This window comes from Trematomus bernacchii, unplaced genomic scaffold (genome assembly GCF_902827165.1).
Source record: "Trematomus bernacchii unplaced genomic scaffold, fTreBer1.1, whole genome shotgun sequence".
NCBI lineage: Eukaryota > Metazoa > Chordata > Actinopteri > Perciformes > Nototheniidae > Trematomus > Trematomus bernacchii.
In genome coordinates this window covers 1,448,984-1,472,509 of record NW_022987370.1, presented here as the reverse complement: position 1 = coordinate 1,472,509, position 23,526 = coordinate 1,448,984, and the positions used below count along the sequence as shown (strand labels likewise).

At 40.0% G+C, this 23,526-nt stretch overlaps 2 protein-coding genes across 3 annotated transcripts; both read right to left on the bottom strand.

Annotated features, from left to right (window-relative positions):
• Positions 1–876: 876 nt before the first annotated feature.
• On the bottom strand, positions 877–5,371 carry LOC117484335 (PI-PLC X domain-containing protein 1-like). 2 transcript variants are annotated; one of them, XM_034132818.1, is made up of 7 exons: positions 5,229–5,371; positions 4,618–4,750; positions 4,260–4,384; positions 4,042–4,173; positions 3,363–3,527; positions 2,768–2,954; positions 877–1,548 (listed from the first exon to the last, which is right to left on the bottom strand). In XM_034132818.1, exons 2-7 carry the CDS (start codon positions 4,721–4,723, stop codon positions 1,304–1,306), a joined length of 960 nt encoding a protein of 319 aa, XP_033988709.1. In that variant the 5' UTR covers positions 4,724–4,750; positions 5,229–5,371; the 3' UTR covers positions 877–1,303. The 2 variants fall into 2 exon arrangements, with proteins under 2 accessions (XP_033988709.1, XP_033988706.1); XM_034132815.1 differs by having other exon boundaries at positions 4,618–4,737.
• A 5,116-nt stretch (positions 5,372–10,487) lies between these two features.
• On the bottom strand, positions 10,488–23,526 carry LOC117484397 (pepsin A-like). The gene is made up of 10 exons (XM_034132860.1): positions 23,491–23,526; positions 23,322–23,397; positions 17,323–17,473; positions 16,624–16,741; positions 15,968–16,086; positions 14,752–14,948; positions 13,832–13,948; positions 13,588–13,723; positions 13,387–13,485; positions 10,488–10,640 (listed from the first exon to the last, which is right to left on the bottom strand). Exons 2-10 carry the CDS (start codon positions 23,375–23,377, stop codon positions 10,503–10,505), a joined length of 1,131 nt encoding a protein of 376 aa, XP_033988751.1. The 5' UTR covers positions 23,378–23,397; positions 23,491–23,526; the 3' UTR covers positions 10,488–10,502.

Genomic DNA, 23,526 nt, shown 5'->3' with positions numbered 1-23,526 from the left:
TGGTTTTTTTCATGTATTGTGTCCTGATATTTGTCTGTTTATGTTACACATGTAGCTGCTGTGATGCAAGTCACATTTCAGACTTGATCTGACCATTAAAGTATTATCGTATCGTAAGAATCTACATAATGCATGTATTTGAGGGGGGACACATTGATTGATAGAGACATTTGAATCATTGTTGCTGAATATTTGCAGTGCATTTTGCAAGAATATGTTTTATATTTTATATTTTGGAAGCTCAACCACAGTTTCTATGACAAATATGGACACACTCAGACCCTTACCGACAAAAACACCCCCATTAAAGCACAATTGAATGTCCCCTGGTCATTAAAACATGTTATTATGCATTTTAAATATGTATGTTTTACACCAGATGTGTCCCTGTTTGTCTGTAATGCAGCTATATACTATTTTCCTGGATTCCTGCACACACGAAAATAAAAAAAGTGCATCATAATTAATATATAGTTTTAAATTATTTACAATTCAGTCATACCGACAGGAATATCTGACTCTGCACATTAGATAAAAACACATTCAAAAGCTATATTGTTTTTATTCATTGAGATATCAGACTGTGAAAGAAAATAAAAATACCACGGAAAAAATATATTTTGTAAATTGCGTGTGTGATATTATATTTCATTAGACAACAGTGGTATTTTATAAACAAGCTGCTATTTAAATAGTAATAAAATCAAGATAATTAATGTTATTTTGTAGTGATGATCAGGACTCAAGTTAGATTAACATTTCCCTCATTGGAAGTGAAAAAAATACAAATAATATATCATTTTAAGGCATTTTTTTTGCAGCAAAGATTTAGGACAGTTTTCAAATATCAAAAAGAAAAAAAGACAAAATGCATTTATCATTTAATCGTTTATTTGGAAGGCACAATGCACAGTAATGAACCCTTAAAACATTAAAATGTGTCAAGCGTAACAGTGCCAGATTTAGTTTTTAGCTAATTTCCCTCACATAAAACATTTAAGAAAATTACATTTTACAAACATAGCATCACACTCCCCTATACTATCACATGTTTCTGAGTATTGAGCTGGACAACAGTGGTATTTTATAAACAAGCTTCCATTTAAATAGCAATAAAATCAGATAATTAAGATTGTTTTGTAGTGCTGATCAGGACTTAAGTTGGATTAACATTTCCCTCATTTGAAGTGAACAAAAATACAAAAGATATATAATTTTAAGACATGTTTTTGCAGCAAAGATTTGGGACGGTGCAACTTTTTAAAAGATCCTTTAAAAAGAAGACACAATGCATCACACTCCCCTATGCTTTCACATTTTTCCGAGTGTTTAGCTGGACGACGGTGGCGACAAATCCGTCCTGAGTCACCACGTCCGAGGCCACGATGTTCATGGGAGTTTTGGCCCCCTGCTGTGAGACCCAGTGCAGCAGCCGAGGAAGACTCCTCTCGATGACTTTGGCCAGGTTGTCCCACATCCTGAAGAAGATGTACTTGAGGATTTTGTGGTCTTCTGGCAGAGTGAGGTTCAGCCCACACACAAACAGACCTGCAGGTCATACAGGTGGTTTGAGGGTTATACATGGTACACAATATAATTTTAAAACATCTTTGAATTATCATGCAGGAGATTAAGGATTAGTAACTTTGCACTGTGTGGCTGACTACTGTATATGTTATTTGGGAAATAGAGACACAGGATAATGGGTGTATATATAGACCACATATATAATTAAAGGGGCCCTATTCTGCTGATGTTCAGGTGTATAAAGTATCAGTATGTAGTGTCTCTACTTTAAAGAGTCCTCTCCTGCTGATATTCAGGTGTATAAAGTATCAGTATGTAGTGTCTCTACTTTAAAGAGTCCTCTCCTGCTGATGTTCAGGTGTATATCAGTATGTAGTGTCTCTACTTTAAAGAGTCCTCTCCTGCTGGTGTTCAGGTGTATATCAGTATGTAGTGTCTCTACTTTAAAGAGTCCTCTCCTGCTGATGTCCAGGTGTATATCAGTATGTAGTGTCTCTACTTTAAAGAGTCCTCTCCTGCTGATGTTCAGGTGTATATCAGTATGTAGTGTCTCTACTTTAAAGAGTCCTCTCCTGCTGATGTTCAGGTGTATATCAGTATGTAGTGTCTCTACTTTAAAGAGTCCTCTCCTGCTGATGTTCAGGTGTATATCAGTATGTAGTGTCTCTACTTTAAAGAGTCCTCTCCTGCTGATGTTCAGGTGTATATCAGTATGTAGTGTCTCTACTTTAAAGAGTCCTCTCCTGCTGATGTTCAGGTGTATATCAGTATGTAGTGTCTCTACTTTAAAGAGTCCTCTCCTGCTGATGTTCAGGTGTATATCAGTATGTAGTGTCTCTACTTTAAAGAGTCCTCTCCTGCTGATGTTCAGGTGTATATCAGTATGTAGTGTCTCTACTTTAAAGAGTCCTCTCCTGCTGATGTCCAGGTGTATATCAGTATGTAGTGTCTCTACTTTAAAGAGTCCTCTCCTGCTGATGTCCAGGTGTATATCAGTATGTAGTGTCTCTACTGTGACATGTCTCCATGCTTTAATGTTCAAAAAGCTCTTTATTTGTCTCATACTGCCTGTAGAGAAACTCCCTCTTGAGGGAACTTTGGGATTTTAGCCTTTGCAGACCATTTACATGCACTAAAACCTATAGAACACACTACAGGAAAGGGAGAACCCCCAAAAGCATGCAGCCAATAAACCCAATAAAAAAACACATATTTAGCCAGAAGAAAATGGAGCACTCACACTGGTAGGGTCTGTCCCTTTCCAGAACACAACAAAGTTTGGTTTCAACTTTTGTGATGTCCATACTGTTGCCATAGTAATAAGGTATTTTGCCCCATATCTCCTGGTGCATATTTGCCGGATAGTCATACGAGATGATGACGTTGGTCCCGTTTTCCCAGCAGCTCTTCAGGGTGGGGAAGGGGTACTGTTTGAACACATGACAGATGTTACTTATGTTTCTTAAAAATACCTGTAGTATTTTGGATCCTTTTGTATTTTTGAGTTTTTATTTAAATATACAGAATATTATATATTGTTTTGTTTATATTGGATATAATATTTTTCATTTTCATTTGAATTCTTAATTCTGTGACGAATTTTTTTTTTCAAATTGTGATCAATAAAGTATCTATCTATCTATCTATCTATCTACCGACCGACCGACCGACCGACCGACCGACCGATCGACCGACCGACCTACTACCTACCTACCTACCTACCTACCTACCTATCTATACCTATCTATCTATACCTATCTATCTATCTATCTATCTATCTACCTACTGACTTTACAGTAGGTGTGGTTTTAATGCACAGTTTCAGGATACTTTACCCTTTTGCAGAGTTTGGCTCCAAACAGCGTCTTGATGAAGTTGATGAGATGGCAGTGCAGCTGATCTTCGTACTGCTTGACGAAGCCTTTAAAGTGGGAGAAACTGAGGATGAGGATCTCTTTGGGATGCCTCTCTGCCCAGTCGTTCATCACCCTGAGGATAGTCTGTCACAGGGGGAAATAGTCGTTTTTAATACACATTCAATTCAATAACGGAACATTTCGGCTGCTTATATTCCCGATATTGTTCTTTCGGTCATGACCCAATTAAGGCCCAGTTGAAAATCATTGCAAATAAAATTGATACTCCAAGAGGTGCAGAACTATGATACAATAAATGAAAAGATGCGGTAACCAGAAAGGTTTTTAGCCTTGAATTAAAAAGAGAAAAACTCAGCGTTTTGGAAAAACCTCAGATGTTGAAGAAGATAATTTCAGATCTTTGGAGCATAGCAGCTTCTGCATGTTTTGTTCTGACTCTGGAGACTATCTCATGGGCAGATGTAGATGTTAAAGGTAAAACGTTTTGATTGGATGCTCCAAAATGTATATCTTGGAAGCTGTAACAATCCTGATATCACCTTTGACCAGGGTTGATGTCCTCCTAACTATGTATTGACGTATACATACAGAAAAGAGGCAATGTTCTTATTGTCATGTATAACGTTTCCATCCTTACCTCCACATCAGTTTGTGTTAACAGTCCGTGATAAAAGTAAAGTCGGTTGGGGTCGGGGTCGTTGTCCTTTCGAGCGATCCTCAGGTCAAAGTACCGAACTCCTGCATCCAGCTGCTTCAAGATGCTCTCCTCCTGCATCACAAGCCATAACAAAGTAAAAAAAACACTCTTGTCTTTATTTTGTTAACACACAAAGACAGGTTTGAACCACATTTTACCTGAGTCCTCGCCCATTTGTACAGTATTTTCCGCGCGAAGTAAATTTTGCTCAGTTTTTTCAGGCCATCCGGTTCTATTATAGCAGAGCTGAGGTCCAAGTCATAACTCATCGAGTCGTGGCTTCCTAGGAAATAACAAACACACAATTATGAACCTGAAAATGAGCAGAGTAGGGCCCCTTTAAGAGATTAAAGAGTAGAAAAAATGACATCTGTTATATTTCTGATTCTGCGAGGAGAAATCACCATGCACTTCACTTGGTGATGTCTTAAACAATGTTCTTCTTCCAAAATAACAACATAATTCTGATGTACTGTACACTGTCATGTTGCATAAACAATGTAAGCAGCTTCATACCTGGTATGGTCAGATTATGGAGAGGATTATTGTGGAGCTCTGGAGGAAGTTGTGACATCCAGTCAGTGTAGCTCCTGTCTTCACTTCGGCCTTTTTGTGCAGACATTGTCTTCTCTATTTCTACAAAAGAAACCTGAAAGTCAACCCTTAATCTCTTAACAATGCAAGTGTTTGCAATTGTAACTAAGTACGTTTACCCAGGTTCTCTACTTATACACTGTACTGGATACTTCTACATTTATTTAACCCTTTTTACATATGAAAACACATGATAAATGACAAGATGTAGTACTGTACTACCAATATACCCAGTATGTTAGTAAATTGGCTCGACTTTGAAACATTTAAATCCTACATGTATTTATAAAGCCAGGATAATATGATATTCTATAATAATAAAATACTGTGAAGAGAGCTCTACTGAGTACATGTATCTGATAATACGTATGTACTTCTACTTTAGTAACATGTTGAATTCAGGACTTTCTACTTTTACTTAAGTCATAAATCTGAGTACGTCTTCCCCCTCTCTTATTTTGTAGCTTACATTGATTTGTTTGCCATAAAATAAAAAATAAAACACGTATAACGATTAAAGAAATGCAACTTACTCTGCCAAGATGACTCCCAGCTTTCCTTCAGTTCGTTATAACCTCACATGTGAAAGTGCAGAAGTATACCAAGTACTTATATGATCATAAGCTCAAGGCTGCCGTGTCCACCTCACAATGGCAGTGTGATAAAAGAGGTCATCTGCAGTTGTCCAACAGGTTTTTGTAGGCATGATGAGATGAGGAATGTTTGATGAATGTAATATTAAGTCCTTCCTCATACCATTAGCATGCACTCATTTTGGTTTGTTGTTTTGGCGACACATTTGGCACTGAGAGGTAGTTTTAGGTGTGTCTTTGGATCTCACTTCCTAGATATTAATGCCTGTATTTTATGTCGCTACAGACTTGGTATAACTTTGAATACAGTTAAGAATGGCAATGAGATCAACTCTACAAGATTGTGAGTCAGTCAGACACCTCTCTGAGGGCCTAAGATATTCTAAAAAATAATATTTGAAAACATTAAAAAAAATATATATTTTTCATTAGTTTTACCAAAATTACTTGATTTGATTGTATTTAAAATGACATTTCCAAAAAAATAAATCCTTTGAATCTGCCTGTTCAGTTTCTGTTTGAATGTGAAGGGTTAAATGAAAGAAGCTCCTTTAGCCGTCTCTGCGAGTTATGTGAAGATAGAAGCTGATTGGTCGTCCTGCTGTAAATTCACAGAGGGCCCGCTATAGAGTGGCGAAGTCCCTCCCCTTCTCCATGGGAGCTCCATGGGACCTTATTTCAGAAAAATTATGTATTGAAGTCAATGGGGAGAGAAAGATTATCTTTCGATCCCGTTTGAATTGTGCCACGAATTACACATATGATGTTTGTCAATTTAAAAGATAATTTTGCAAGTCAAAAAAATACAAATGTGTGGTAAAACTGTGAAGTAACACTTTGTTTTGTGTGAAGCGCTCAATGAACTACATCTCTGGTCTCACACACGTCACCAAGACGGCCGTCACGTTGGCACATTTCACCTCTTTCTTTCAGAATGAAGCGAAAAGTGTTAAAAGAGGTGAAAATCCCTCCAAGTCTGGGCATGTTGAGAGCTGCACATACACACAAGGGGAGTTAGTCGGTTCCTAAGAGCCAGCATGCAGGACCGGCTTTACAAGGTTTCGGTGAGTAACACAAGTGTAATGTGTAATGTTAATGACATCACGTAGGCGACTCTGGGATTTGTAGTCTTTCTAGTTGCGTATTTTTCATAGTCTTATATTTCAACAGTTTTACGACAAATTGTGACTTTTTTGACATGGAAATGATTTTTTAAGATTGACAAACATCATATGTGTAATTTGTGGCACAATTCAAACGGGATCGAAAGATAATCTTTCTCTCCCCATTGACTTCAATACAAACTTTTTCCGAAATAAGGTCCCATGAGTCCCACCGGAAGGGGAGGGACTTCGCCTCTCTATAGTAACTCAACGAGAGAGTAATGTCAAATGACAGTACAATTGACCAATCATATCTTCCCTCTAAATGGGTGGGCTTTATTTTCGCGGACTTTATGACAAGTTCCGCTCGCTGTGAGGTTTATGCATGTGTGTTATAGCAGTGCTTGAATTGGAATAAAAAAGGTGCCAGTACTCTAAATCAGCAACTGTTTCAAGTTAATTTATTTATACAGCCCAAAAACAAGTATTTGGCTCAAAGTCATAGTATATCCTAATGCTGGTGGGTTTGTCTCTTTACTGTTTATTTTAGAAAGGCTCACTGTACTTAAACAAAATGACTCAGGGTGCATCTGAGATTAGAGGGGGTGCAGTGGTAAAGTGCTGAGTACCGGCACCTTGCCGGTACTCAGTAAGAAGTGCCGGTACCACATGGGTAAAAATCAGAAGTGCCGGTACTGCGTACCGGTGAGTACCGGCCCAATTCAAGCACTGTGTTATAGAGTGGTGCAGTTACGCATCCTGAAACCCGGAAGTAAGCTGCGCTCGGGTTCCCTCGACAAAAAAGCAATGGGGTTTCTCCATACCGTAGGTTTTTGGAATAGCTCGAAATAAGGTCTGTGGAAAACGAACCTGTTAGATAAATGCACGTTTTGTTCAGCCGGATAATATCCACATGTCTACCCTACTTTTATAATTTTCTAATCATAAATCTAATCGATAGATTTATGATTAGCATACGTTCGTTCATGATGGCTCATGTCAGTGATAGTGATGACACCGTTGCTAAATTATTAACCGAGTCATTTTCAAGATTGAGTTACAATGATAAATTGGAGTGGCAAAGGATCAGCTGCATGACCCGCCATCAAGTGCTTCATCCAGAAGGACAGGAGGATGGACTTTGTGTTTAAGTGATTTGATCATCAAAGGTAAGTCATTTTCAATGTGGGCCGCCGTGCCGACTTAATTCATTTGTAATTGTTACTTGGCTGTGGGTGCCCTGTCATGATAGGTGTTTATATAAATGGTGTTGTTTTGTGTGGTAGAGGGTCGCTGGCATTGATGCGTTTTGCACCCCGGACCGCTGTTTTGATATTCCGCTGAAGTATACGCTGCGATGTAATAACTCATTTTTTTCGAGGGAAGGGGGGGGGGGTCAGAGGGCCTAGGTATAAAAGTCACGGCTCGCCACTGGTCAGACAAAGTTATTGACCAAAACCAAGATGTAGTCTCTTAATAAATACAGGTTTTATTAAGCTTCAAACTTTACTGTCAACCTTTACCTAAATCTTTGTGACTCATTGACTGATTGGTGATTGTTTAATCAAACATTAAGCTTCTTGTACCAAGTTTGATTCCAGGCTTAGTAAATTATTTGCATGTCATACCTCTTTCCATCCCTCATTTATTCCCTGTCATCGGTCAAATAAAGGCAAAAATACCTTTAAATAATCTTAAAATCAAATGCATATCATCAAATATTCATGTGTCTATGTCTTCACTTAAAAGTGTGTGTCATGTTTATTTATTGTACATTTTAGAAAAACACCAGTCAATTAGATTGAACTCTCTTTATTGGATATGAGGAAATATAATCATATTTCGGACTCAGGCATTTTGTAAATCCTACTATACAACACTGAGATTAGTGTTAATTTTGTCAGCTATTTTTTTATTTAGTCGTAGTCTTAGTCCTGTGTCAAATGTCCTTTTTAGTTTTAGTCATATTTAGTTACCTTCATCCTGTTTTTATTTAGTCAAGTTTTAGTCGACTAAAAGTCTGAGCATTTTAGTCTTATTTTAGTCAAAGTAAACTAACTATTTTAGTCTACTTTTTGTCAATGAAAACTGTTGACATTTTAGTCTTTTTAAGTCATCAGATTAAATAGAACATTTCAGTCAAACTAGCCTAGTCTAGCCAAAACCAATCATTTGTCATTTTAGTCAAACTTATTTCACAATAAGATTATATCTTATCCTTATTTGATAAACGACACAGGTTGAAGGATTACGAATGCAGCTTTGCAGAGAGTATCTGGTCAGGTTTGTGGTTTTTTATGGCCACATTGCTTCCCATCTGATAAAACAATGCATTCGCTTTTTTTCTCTGCCTCATTGTAGCAAAAATGCAAATATCGCCTCGTTTCTTTCTCCCAGGCACTGGTGGCGTTAGACTTTTTCGTTGTCAGTCATTTTGACGGACAGGATCGTAACATCTCCGTCATAATCCATTATTACCCGTCGGGTCTGTACAAAACTCATCACTCACTCGCGCTGACAGGGGGGGGATATTCGGTTAACGCGACCACTGCTCCCAAGCCCTGTTGTTGCCATTTTATTTTCTGTTAAATAAGGTTAGTTGGATCCGAGTCTTCCCGACTGTTCATAGTGTGCTATGAACAGTGCTGCCCGGTGTAATTCAAATGCATACATGTCAACCTTTCCAAATCCAAAAGAGGTAGGTTTGCGCGCGGCAAATGTGCACGCCCAAATGAGGTAATCAGAAGAAATGGAACCCCAGTAATTACAAGTATAAACCATGTATTTAACATATATTGCATAATTTTATGCATTTTTCAGTAAAAGTGGTAGTTTGGTAAACAGTGACATCAACGACATTTTTGGTCTGTAAAATGCCCGAAAATGTCTCCACATTTTATTATATTTTTAATGTGTTTCTGGTCCTCTTTCAGTTGAGACAGTAGATGAAGGATGTGTCAGGATGTAGAACTCTTGTGTGAACATTGGATAAAGCCAGGTTCATATCTTGTTTCATGTTGTTGACATATTAGAGTCAAAGGTTTGCACAGAGCGAAATATCTTTGTGTTGTGCCATAAATCAGAAAATACTGCATTAAAAAAGTAATTTCCTGCATTTTTCTACTGATAAAGTGTGATATAAATAATGTACAGGCTTTCAGATTGCTGTAGTTCACTAAACAGAGACATTAACGACATGTTTGGTGTTGAAAATGTCAGAAAAAGTGAAAGAATGGGAGATAAATATCCCAAAATCTCAAAATGGTATTATATTATGTGTTTGTTTGTGGTCCTCTTTCAGTTGAGACACTGTAGGTGAAGGATGCTTCAGGAAAAGACCAAACACTGGATGTCTTTCAGTCGCCAACATGTGTTTTCGAGACACTGATATTAACGGGGAAACCCTGCAGGACTCAAATGCCTCGTCTCTGTTCCCCTAACTCATTTGGGAGTGATTACCCATCAGCCCCGGGGGTAACGCTGCCTTTCCTCTGCACATTGTTTCATTCTTTCAGAAACACAGAGGACTGTTTGTATGATGGGATCACAGACACGCTGCAAACGGTGTCCGCCAAAAGTCGAGTCCAGTGTCTATGTAGTGTCATTTGTATTTGTTATAGTTTGGGAAGATTGAACATCGGTAGGGAAAGCCAGCTAAGTCGGTAGGCGGTAGAAACATGTCAAAACCGGTAGACTACCGCCCAAATCGGTAGGGTTGGCAGGTATGCAAATGTGCCGCCGCGCGCAGCACAGACACACAGCTGCTGCCCAGCCGCAGCACCGGAAATGGAACTGCTGGGAGAAAAACTGACTATCAGAGATGTAACGTTATCTTTGATAATATTTCGTCTCCTCATTTTTTTTGCCATAGTTTTTATTTAGTAAACTACATTTTCGTCTCGTCACTTTTCGTCAACGATATTGCATGTTGATTTCGTTACAGTTATTGTTTACTGCCGTCGGTGCCGTCTAGTCATCGTCTCGTTTTAGTCATGGAAAAAAAGGTTGTTGACGAACATATTTCGTCATAGTTTTAGTCAACGAAATTAACACTAACTGAGATGTACATGTGATTGATTTAAAGATGTTGGTAGGAGTGACTCCAGGTTTCTCATCTAGCCGTGGCCAGACCCACCATGTTCTGGGCTCTGTTGAAGATGGCATAGTACTGTCTGACGAAGACATCGCCCAGGATCCACAGGTTGCCTCCTCCGTTAACGAAACCAGTACGGCAGCCATTGGCCTGAGACTGTGGAAAGAGAAGAGTTTCAGATGGAGGGGGACAAAATAGTGCAGGGAGGATGTATTTCTGTATGCCAACCTAGAAACTAGCATCTCCCTGGTTCCCTCAACAAAAAGCCAATGGTTTCTTTCCATTAGATAAACTACAGCACGGTCACATGACTTCACATCACCACCGATAAGCTAAAGGTGGCTAATGTTGGGGCTATAAAGGAACTACAGCACGGTCACATGACTTCACAATGGTGGACGTGATGACGTTTACGGCCCGTCCACACAGCGCCGTGCGTTGAAGCTTCAACGCTTCTGCCCATCCACTTTGAATGGGGTGACGTCACGCTTCGCCGAACTGCATTGCGTTGCTCGCTGCAAAAGTTGAGCAATGTTCAACTTTTGAAGCTTCGGCGGAAGCGTCAGCCAATCAAATCATATGCCAGTACAAGCTCTAGCCAATCAAACCGCGAGCTTGTGTGTCCGAGGCGGGAGATTCATGTGATTGGTTGTTGGTCGAGTTTCAGCCCCCCCCGCCGGCAAGCTTCAACGCACGCCGCTGTGTGGACGGGCCGTTAGTCGTCTCATTTAGACACTTGTTAGCATCCACAATTTAGGACGTATTTTATGTCTTAAAATAAAAATCTCTTCATCTTGTGTTAACCACCAACACAGTCTCACGGCATTTCGTGTTATAGTCACAAAATGAATCTATTGATTCGTGTTCACCAACATGATTTTCGCATTTTTTTCGAGTCACAAAGAACGATTTTAAAAGCAATGTAAATAATAACAAATTAGAAGGAAAAAGAGATTTAAAAAAATACATATTTCAGTATTCTGACACAAAACGATTTTAGAAGCAATGTATTTCTATTGGTAGTATGTTTCGTGCCTGCACCAAATAATAACAAATTAGAAGGAAAAAAATATATATACAGATTTCAGTATTCTGAGGCTCTGAGACACATTTATTTTCCTCGCATACGGCAAAAAAACTCCGACATTATACAATTTAAAATAAAAGGGTTAGGGTTACCCCTAGATTCCACCGGGTCCGTCTGCGCCGCGTTACGGCTGCGCCGCGGTTTTGGTCCGGCCTCCTCCGGCGTCATACCCTACCAGGCGCGTTTCAGAAGCATTTCAGAAGCGGAGAGTCTTGCCTGCCGGCTCGCAGTTTTTGTTGATTTGGGCATATTTCCTGGACAGGCTACTTTGTACAGACAAAGTTAATAATAACTGTAATATTCCAGTTATAAACGACATGAATCAAAGATGTGTTGCTATATTTTAGTGGTAAAAAAAATGCATTCATCATCATAATTATTCTATATATATAATTTACACAGTGCCTGTAAACCGGAGGAGAACGCTGGCATTTCTCCTCCTACTTGAAAGACTACGGAGGGATAGGGTCTGCAAAATTAGTTTGTGTGTGTGTATATATATAGGTCTATATAGCTCTGAACGTTCCACTTCCTGCCTGCCCGACCTTACGTTACGGCTGCGCCGCGACAAAAATAGGATTCGATCCTAATTTTAGAAAAGCCCTGCGCCGAGCCGCTTCTGGGACGCTTCTGGGACGCGTCTGAGCCGTAACGCGCCGCGTGTGGTGGAATAGCACCCATTGACTAGAGTGGCCGCGATCACCTTGAGCACCGCGGCGCAGCCGTAACGCGTCCGTAACGCGTCCGTAACGCGTCCGTAACGCGTCCGTAACGCGCCGCAGACGGACCCGGTGGAATCTAGGGGTTAGGCTTACCCCTAGATTCCACCGGGTCCGTCTGCGCCGCGTTGCGGTTTTGGTCCGGCCTCCTCCGGCGTCATACCCTACCAGGCGCGTTTCAGAAGCATTTCAGAAGCGGAGCGTCTTGCCTGCCGGCTCGCAGTTTTTGTTGATTTGGGCATATTTCCTGGACAGGCTACTTTGTACAGACAAAGTTAATAATAACTGTAATATTCCAGTTATAAACGACATGAATCAAAGATGTGTTGCTGTATTTTAGTGGTAAAAAAATGCATTCATCATCATAATTATTCTATACATATAATTTACACAGTGCCTGTAAACCGGAGGAGAACGCTGGCATTTCTCCTACTTGAAAGACTACGGAGGGATAGGGTCTGCAAAATTAGTTTGTGTGTGTGTATATATCTATATATATATGCTATATATGCTCTGAAAGTTCCACTTCCTGCCTGCCCGACCTTACGTTACGGCTGCGCCGCGACAAAAATAGGATTCGATCCTAATTTTAGAGGAGCCCTGCGCCGAGCCGCTTCTGGGACGCGTCTGAGCCGTAACGCGCCGCGTGTGGTGGAATAACACCCATTGACTAGAGTGGCCGCGATCGCCGTGAGCACCGCGGCGCAGCCGTAACGCGCCCGTAACGCGCCGCAGACGGACCCGGTGGAATCTAGGGGTTAGGGTAAGATATTGAGTAAGAAAATGTTTTTATGAACCACACAGCTTCTGGTCTTCCAACACCCGACTGGACAAAAAGACGTGAACATACTACCAATAGAAATACATTGCTTTTAAAATCGTTCTGTGTGACTGTGAGACACGTTCAAAACATGCTTTTAAAATCTTTCTGTGTGACTGTGAGACACGTTCAAAACACCATTTACTTTGAGACGAGGGAGGATAGTGGTGCAGAAATTAGTCCTAAAATCCAGAAATTAGTCGGCATTTCTGGGTTTTAGGACTCATTCCTGCATCACTATGGTAAAGTGTCTGGCAGGCAAGCAGAAAATCTTACCCCGCGGACGTAGCCAGAGCTTGGGATGGTGAAGGTCTCTCCGTTGATGTGGAAGGTCACATCAGGCAATTGGGCAATGCTGTCGCAGTTGACCATGTACTGAAGCAAAAGAAAAATGGAGGAAAGAGTTACATGTTTTTTTGTACCGTTCTTTCAACAACAAGAAGCTGCGGGAATATCCTTTAACATTTGGGCACTTACGTCTCCGTTGTTGTCGGTAGCTCCCACTTTGCTGTTGATGTTGTTGCACTGAGGTCCAATAATCAGAGAAGTACCGGTGTCAATGATAGCCTGGCAGCCGCCATTACAGGCCACAACCTCACCATTGACAGTAATACTGAAAGAGAAACAGAACAGCATGCTTCAGAACACTTTTCCTTACAGCATTACTTTGGTTTTTAGAGATTTCTGGAGGATTTGTGATGCTGCGTTTGTGGTTCTTTACCTGTCCACTGTGATCTGCCAGTACAGCTCGTGGGAGAGGGGGATCCAGGAGATGGAACCAGAATAATGGTTAGGGTCAACGCCACCAAAGGTCAACACACTGCCTTTCTGAGAGTCACTGCAAAGACAAGGGAGAACTTACTGAAAAACTGTCTATAAATCACCTGCAGTTTCAGTCTTTTTGTAAGCCGACTTGGAAGTTAGCATCGCAAGTTAGCAATAAAAAGCCAATGGGATTTTGGAATATTGCAGAAAATAGGATCTGAGACAAATAGATGTTCATGATGATGACTTATTTTGATAGATAACCTCCACATATTAACAACACTGTATGAAGGCAACAGCTAATGTAAGGCTATATCGATAAGCTAACGTTTTCTAATGTTGGGTGTGATGAAGTTTAGTCGTCTTATTTAGTCACTTGTTAGCAAACGCCATTTTTAAATCCACCAGTGGGTTGTATTGTATGTCGTAGAACAAATCGTGAAAATCTCTTCAGCTTGTGCAGACCTTATTTTCAAGCAAACAACCAAAACAAATTAAAAAAAACATTTACTTCCAACACTTTATGAAGACAAAAGCTAATGTAAGGCTATATCGATAAGCTAACGTTGGCTAATGTTGGGTGTGATAACGTTTAGTCGTCTCATTTAGACACTTGTTAGCAAACGCCATTTTTAAATCCACCAGTGGGGTATTAACTGGTGTATTTTATGTCGTAGAACAAATCGTGAGAATCTGTTCAGCTTGTGCAGACCTTATTTTCAACCAAGCCAACTACCAAAAAACCTTAAAAAAAACTATTTACTTCAAGACGAGGGAACAAGAAGAGGTAAAAAGCTGATTTATTCAATGGTATTAGGATTAATTCCTGCATTAGTCCTCTTGATTTGAATACTGCAAAGTTATTTCTGTGCTTACGAGCTCAGGTAGAAGGAGAACATATCGTGGTTGACCAGATTCTCCATCATCATGTTGTCGAAGACGGGTGTAGCGCCGGATTCAGCCAGGCGAGGGTACGCCAGGCCGAGGATTCCGTCAGCGTGCATGTACTGCAAGAAGTCAGCTTCAGACTGACTCAGGCCGATGATCTGGTTCTTCACAGCGAGACCACCCACCTGAGAAACACAGAACACAGGGATTAAAAACACTCTCAAACTACGACGGGATCATTTGATTTTTGCCAATCAACAGAGATGGCAAAAGTACACACATCCTTTACTCAAGTAGAAGTACAGATACTCCTGTTTAAAAATACTCTGGTAAAAGTAGAAGTACTGACTAAACTTCTTTACTCAAGTAAAAGTAAAGAGGGCTTTGAAATGTACTTCAGTAAAAAGTACCCATAACTAGCAGCTGTTTTAAAGAGTACCTGACCTCCCTTTATATTAATAGAACAATAATGTCATTGTTAGCTAATGAATGTTTCCATGCTGAACAACGGCAACATGACAACGTTTTCATTGGTCCCTCTTCTTTAGAGAAGACCAGGAAATGATGGATACACGGATCGTGTTCAAATCAATAGGCACGCAATGACTCTAAATAATAATGATCACGCCACCAAACACACATTCAAACTAAAGGAACCAGCCTGTTTGGGAAATGTGAGAAGTAGAAAGTACAGGTATTTGTGTTCAACATGTAAGAAGTAGAAAGTACAGGTATTTGTGTTCAACATGTAAGAAGTAGAAAATACAGGTATTTGTGTTCAACATGTAAGAAGTAGAAAGTACAGGTATTTGTGTTCAACATGTAAGAAGTAGAAAGTACAGGTATTTGGGTTCAACATGTAAGAAGTAGAAAGTACAGGTATTTGTGTTCAAAATGTAAGAAGTAGAAAGTACAGGTATTTGGGTTCAAAATGTAAGATGTAAAAGTAAAAAGTTGTCAGAAAAATAAGTAGTGGAGTAAAGTACTGATACCAGAAATATGTACTTACTGTAAGTACAGTAAGTATTTGTACTCCACTGCTTCCCACCTCTGCTAATCAAGTAAAAAAGGTTGTGCAACACACATAAATAGGACACTTCAGCCCAACAGAAATTCAGTTTACCTTCATCGTTAAACATGTGAACTGTGAACTCATTTTACATTTTCAAATACATAGTGTTAGTAATTTCTTTAAATTTCTTACGGTCACAGTGTCGTATCCCAGGAATCCGGTCATGCTGCCGGTGCCGTACTGGATGCTGAGAGAATGGCCGTTGTTTCTGAAAGTGCTGCTGTTGCCGGGGTTAAACTTGTTGTGGTTGTCTATAAAGAACAGATGTTGGACAAACATGTTACAATGCTTGTCTGATAAAGTGTATATTTATAAGTAAAGCAAATGGCATAATTGAAAAGTAACTCTTAACAGCCTCTTGTTTTCAATCTAGTTTAATGGACTGCCAATATTAACCTATGATCTGCAATCTAAACTTTTAAACCACCTAACAAAAACTTCCTCAGAACATCAGAGATAAGGGCTGTATAATAACACGAAAAAACATGGATTTTCTCTGACATTAAAGTTGTAAAATGACGGGATCTAGGGCTAAACCCTAACCCTAACAACTCGCTCTGGATGCCTAATCACAATCATAATCTCTACTACCACATCTTTAAAGACTATCAGATCCATCCTTCCTTACTTATTGGATTTAGGTGTGATCTGGTCCTTCCTCATTTCAATATTTATCATGTTAAAAGAACCCCTTGTTTCCTCAGGGACCTTGTTGCTCATCTGAGATGCATCGGATCCTGTTATTACCTTTCATAGACGCTAATAAATGCATGAAGAGTTTTACGTACTGCAGGCGATGCTGTTGCAGTAAATGGAGGGAATCCACAGGTTGGAGGATCCGGTGTCGAAGATGACCCTGAAGGTTTGAGGAGGGGTCCCGATGGAGATGATGCCAGAGTAAGCCAGCTGGAGAGGAAGAAGACACAATGGGAACCTTAGCTTTCTTTATCAAAGTTAATCTGTTAAAGGTCCCCTATTATCCTGTTTTTCATCAATATATCACAGGTCTCAGATATATCCAGAGCCTGTCTCTGATTGGCTGGAACACCAGACAGATCATTGCAGCATCCCATAATCCCCTCTGTTTCAGCCCTGTTTCCAAAGTGCTGATTCTCTGTCTGTTACTTTAGATGAAAATAAGGAGCCCCTCCCCACGCCCCTCTGAGAGATATTTGGTTAAAAAGAACTCAATGGTGCTCTAGGAGGAGATTCAGGTAATAAGGTGGGGGGGGGGGTTACCTTGGTTGCTGATTGGCTAATGGTTACACAAGCCAAAACATCGTTATGACATCATAAAGTGGCCAAAATCTGATCAGCTCATTTTCAGACAGGTTTTTAGATCAGGACAAAAAATGTGCAAATCTTTTATCCTGAAACTTTCAGAATCTCTTTACACAGAGGGGACACATGTTGATAGAAAAGACAGGAAAAAGTGGATTTTGTCTACATAATAGGTGACCTTTAAATCTTCAGCAGCTGTTACTCACATCAGCGTCGTTGGTCATGGACTCGATGCCGACAGCTAATTTATCGGCATACTTGGCCATGGGGTTGTACGGGTATTTGGGACGGTATTCCTCCCAAAGACCTTGCTCTTCCAGGATCTCCCTCGCTGTCATACCCTTCTCCAGAGGAAGGCTGTGAAAAACCAAGGGGAGACACTTTCATTTGGTTTTCTATGACAGGTTTTATTATCATATGCACAAAGCTACAGTGTAGAAATGGCAATGAAATTCTTCTGACCTGAGCTCCTCCAACCATGCAACATATATGATCAAATACAAAAATACAAATTGTGCAAGAAGTCGATATACATGAACCCTGCAATGCACCAACTGGAGACACTTTCATTTTGTTTTCTACAAGGTTTTTGCATGTTTCCTTCATCGTCAACGCTAACAATCTTGACTTCTTGTTTTCAATTGAATTTAATGGACTGCCAATATTAATCTTGTAATCTAGATATTGGAAAAACTAAACGGAGACTGCCATTGATGGGATTACGTTGGTTTTCGTGTTTCCCGTTTAATTTTTAAGCTAGATTTCAATAGTGCAATTTTCCAAAATCACATTGGTTTCTCATATAGCATCTCTGTATAGTACAGTATGTGTATTCACTCTCTGTCCTAAACCAACACAGTCTCACTCCCTGATAGTCCAATAGCGACGCTTGGTCAGGGTCCTATGGCGTGCAGTTGGGACGCGCCGAGTCTCCTTCAGCTTCATAAACGGACGCAAAGAGCTTTCAACTGATTGCAATGTATTCCCATCGGCGGCGGTATTTGACGCTCAGGGAAGCACCGCATCGGTCCATGTCGGCGGCAGTTAAAGGCAATGTGAGCGTCCATTCCCATTGGATAACGGAGGATTTTACACCCGGAAGTAAGTATTCTCCTTACTGTCGATTGATTTGACAGTGATATCTGCACTACTCATCAACTCAAAAACACCAGATTATCCTTGTTAATTACACAACATTGATTGGTTTAAATTGTGTACAATGCTTTTGTATTTTTCCCCTTCGATTCGGAGAAACAAATATTTTTTCGGAGTTTAGGATGGCAGAAGACACTACACTACCCAGAATCCTCAGCTATCGTTTGGGACTACACCATGTGCTTTGCTTGACAAACCCCGTGATTAGTCCTCAAGCTCTGTGATTGGATGTTGAAGTTGCAGTGCGCAAAGTTTACGCCGAGCATCAAACAGCACTTTGAAATGGAATGAAACCCATCGACGGCACACTATCCAAAACAGGACTCGAACGTGTCCTGTTTTACGGTGTAGTTACAGTATGCAATGATGAAAAACTTGGGTCACAGGTTCCTCAACAAGACATCTATCAATATGTGTGTACCTCCACCATTAAACTGTCATATTCTGCACATTTCTTATTCTATCTACATACATCTTATAAGAGTATAATAAATATGTATAATATCGGTTAAAATAAGTGCTTCAACATAGTTAACATTGCAGGAAAGTTGATTGTCAAGTCCCAAAACAAACCATGCAATATATTAGACTTTAAGTACTTTGTCAGGCTTAATATTTATCTGTAGATACCCCCAACGCTTTTTGCTTACATGTATTTAAAAAAAGACCTTAACCTAAAGTATTATTTAATGTTTAAATAAAGCCTAATTAGTTGTTCTGTTTTGCACATCCTCCTATTCATATCTTTGTGCATCCGGCACTAAACTGTTTTATTCTAGATATAATTTTATATTACTACTAACTTTATTGTGAAATTAAAACAGAACGGCAAAAGAATAGTTTCCGGTCTATTCTGAGGCCCGATCTCTGTAGATAAATAAAGAACTACGACAGATGTGTAATATTTAATGGGTTTGTCCAAGCCCCCAGGAAGTGCGCCGGACTCTGAGGAAAATATTCGTTGTGGCCAAACGGCGGTACTACACTTCCGTTAGGTTGCTGGGCCCGGAAACACTTTTTCCCATTGACTAACATTGGGAAAGAGACGTCTGTAAATCGTTGGATAATCTTTTTTTAAACTAAATAAACTACACAGTATGAACGTTTGTATAGCCCTGATTAAAAACATTCGGTCCTCAAGTTGTAAAATGTGCTAATAACGTTATTCTGAGAGTTATTTTCCTCTGCATTATGAACGCGCATCTAACCCACAGGACCGCGCCGCCCGGCACGTTTATGTTACGTGTTCAGTACTAAAACTAAAGTTTTACCTTTACCCATGGATGCACAATAAGAACGGACCCATATCGCCTTACTGCCAGCCCACGGAGCTGTAATAATGGATATATTGCACATGTTTGCTGTAATTCATCATTTGTAAAATATTATACTACATGGGCTGTATGATGTAAATCTTGTACCGTAAATATTGTATTAAATAAAGTTAATATTACCGACGTAGATTAACGTCCCTGTAGCTTCTTATTGCATTAAGAAGCTTATTGCACTGTATATATATATATGTATATGTATATATGTATATATATATGTATATATATATATATGTATATGTCTATATATATATATATATATGTATATGTATATATATATATATGTATATGTATATATATATATATATATGTATATGTATATATATATGTATATGTATATATATATATATGTATATATATGTGTATATATATATGTATATATATATATATATATATGTATAGCCTGTGTTTTGTATGTAGCCTGTATGTTGTATATTTATACACACAAAGGAACAACCTTTGTTGTCAAAAAACAAATAACAAGTTGTATTGTAGTGTTTATTTTAGTGTTGTTTTATGCTTATCCACATTTTGATTTCAGAGCACAGGACAGGAGAAGGCACAACATAAAGCTCAACAGTGAAGCTGGCAATGCTGAACCAAACCATCTAGAGTTATAATATTTATTCAGCTGAAAAGGTCAAAGCTCTACGAAAATGTAATTAAAGATATATTGCACATGGTTGGTATTCAACAACAAGGGGTGTTATAGTCTCTGTTGTAGTGTGTGATATTGGTATTTATGGAAACATGTTACACCTTTACTTCAAGTATTATACGTTTTAGTTACTTGTGGGCTACTTAACATGAATAATCACAGTTACTATCCTTTTACTCCATCACATTTCAAAAATAAATAGGCTATCGTTATTTTAACTCCACCACAGTAATCCATCATCAGCTTTACTTTTTAGATAAAGATTTAACTCACAATTGATCATAACTCAAAATACATATATTTGTATATATTACCAAGTGGTTTCATGTAGGCTACAACCCACACAAGTATCATGCTAAATTAAGCTCTGTTGCTTGGATATCACTAGATCCTGTTACATCAGCGTAATATAAAAGTACATAACGATTGATGTGTAAATTAGCATAATTACTTGCTAGCCGCTAGCTGCTAACTGCCGCCTCGTTAATATCAAAATCCATCATATAACAATCCAGTACCATGCTGTCATGAACGTGCGGTGCTGTTATGTGTACAAATTGACGTGCTTAATGTGAACGAGCATTTTGGGGGGCGTGGTTGAAGTTGCGCATGCTCTATGAGCGCACATACGGGTACTTCTCAGGCATGACGGGTAATCTGTGACGTTTCGCTCTCTCAAAAGTTGGGCCATTTTATCTTCATGCGCCAATGAGCAGCTCTTAAAGGAATGAATGAGGCCCCGCCTCCCACGCTGTATCCAGTTCTTATTATACATCCATGGGTTTGTCAAGCAAAGCACATGGTGTAGTCCCAAACGATAGCTGAGGATTCTGGGTAGTGTAGTGTCTTCTGCCATCCTAAACTCCGAAAAAATAATTGTTTCTCCGAATCGAAGGGGAAAAACACAAAAGCATTGTACAGAATTTAAACCAATCAATGTTGTGTAATTAACAAGGATAATCTGGTGTTTTTAAGTTGATGAGTAGTGCAGATATCACTGTAAAATCAATCGACAGTAAGGAGAATACTTACTTCCGGGTGTAAAATCCTCCGTTATCCAATGGGAATGGACGCTCACATTGCCTTTAATTGCCGCCGACATGGACCGATGCGGTGCTTCCCTGAGCGTCAAATACCGCCGCCGATGGGAATACATTGCAATCAGTTGAAAGCTCTTTGCGTCCGTTTATGAAGCTGAAGGAGACTCGGCGCGTCCCAACTGCACACCATAGGACCCTGACCAAGCGTCGCTAATGGACTATCAGGGAGTGAGACTGTGTTGCCTAAACGGCTTGTTGGAGCTCCTGCCCCCCCCTCCCTGTGAGCCCAGTGTGCTCTGATTGGTCGGGACGTTGCGAGGCTCCTTGCTGCGAGCTGCTGCGAGGAGCGGACAGGTTTCCGGGTCGGCAATACAGCGAGAACAAGCTAAACTCATCCTGAGCACACACAAACACTCACAGCCGAAGTAAAAACAATAAGGGTGGCTTGATATTGAGTAAGAAAAAGGTTTATAACCAGGGGTGCACATAACTGGTACGCAGGTACGCATGCGCGGCAACAATCTGAAATGCGTACCGTCACTTGTGTCACAAAGCGCATTTGCGTACCGACGTACTTGTGAAGCTTTTCCAGAAGGCGGTTAGATCACCGGACGACAGAGTCGGTCTCCGTGTGCACAGACAGGGCTGCTGTTAACGTCGGTCTGTACAACGGAATTGTGCCAAAACTACGCCAACCGGCTGCGGAGGGAGACTCCCCCCCCTTCACTGGAGAACTGCGCTAAAACAGCTGATCACAACGTTCACGCTCTGTGGTCACGAAGTACTCCACTAGCCCCCCCCCCCCCCGTCGACTTTCCTGAAGTACTCCACTAGCACCCCCCCCCGTTGACGTTCGCGATACAGAGGGCTTCATCAAATAACTTTGAGTGGAGCCAGAAGTTGGAGTACCAAACACTGACTCCAGGTACTCATCTGAGTACCTCACTGAGAAAGTTATGTGCACCCCTGTTTATAACGCTGTGAGAATGGGTCTGCAGAGAGCATTTCTCCACGATCCCAACTCATCTATTACCAGCGTTCAGGGAGCTCTATGCAAGTCAATGGGGACTCCCTGTTAGTTAGCCAAGGGATCCTGGCGTGTGAGGTGCACAGCGGATTGGTCCATTTGGGCCAATCCGGTCATTTGTTGTTGATTTGGGTGTTCACACGTCACTGTACCCAGGAAGCAAACAATGGAAAAAGAAAAATCTCCAACGAGGCGTTCTGGGGCAGCATAGACAGGTCTTTTCTGTGTTAGAGTTTTAGGGTGTACTTTGAGGGTTTTTGACTCTGCAGACCGTTTACATGCAGAGAAACCTTCATAACACACAAGGGGACGGGTAATAACCAGAAAAGCATGACATGGGACCTTTAAGTCCTGCTTCTCTGTTCTTATTGTTGCTACGCCACTACCAGAGGTGGGAGAAGTACTCAGATCTTGTACTTGAGTAAAAGTAGAAGTACCAGAGTGTAGGAATACTCTGTTACAGTAAAAGTCCTGCATTCAAAATATTCCTCAAGTAAAAGTATAAAAGTATTATCATCAAAATATAGTGAAAGTAGCGACAGCAAAAGTAGTCATTGTGCAGATTGGTCCATTTCAGAATAATATATATGATATGTTTTATAATGATTGATCATGAAAGTGTTCTCAAAGCTGGTAAAGGTGCAGCTAGTTTGAATGACTTTGTATACTGCAGGGTAGCTTGTGAATTTACTCCAGGTGGAACTAAAGTCTGATTTAACACTTGATTATATTTCACATCATTCATCCAAATCTGTGAAGTAACTAAAGTATTAAATACATGTAGTGGAGTAGAAGTACACCATTTACCTCTGAACTGTAGTGGAGTACAAATTGTACTTAAGTGCAGTACTTGAGTAAATGTACTTAGTTACTTCCCACCTCTGGACACTACCCATGTCAGTATTTTACAAAAAGACATGGACCGAGCTGCCTTTACTTAAAATAATATTTTCTTTCGAGATACAGGTATATATTTTAGAAAGGAAGGACTTACTGGAAGAGGCACTCGGACAGCGCCACCACGGCACACAGAACAAAGGCACGCTGCATTTTCACGGTTTGGCTATCAACTGCAAGAAAAGGAGGTTATTTCATCAAAAAATCACTTCACAGAAACACTGAAACTGAAATACTGCAGCAGCCATAAAGTGCAGTAAACTCACCTTATGACTCCAAAGACTTGAGTGCCTACACACAGC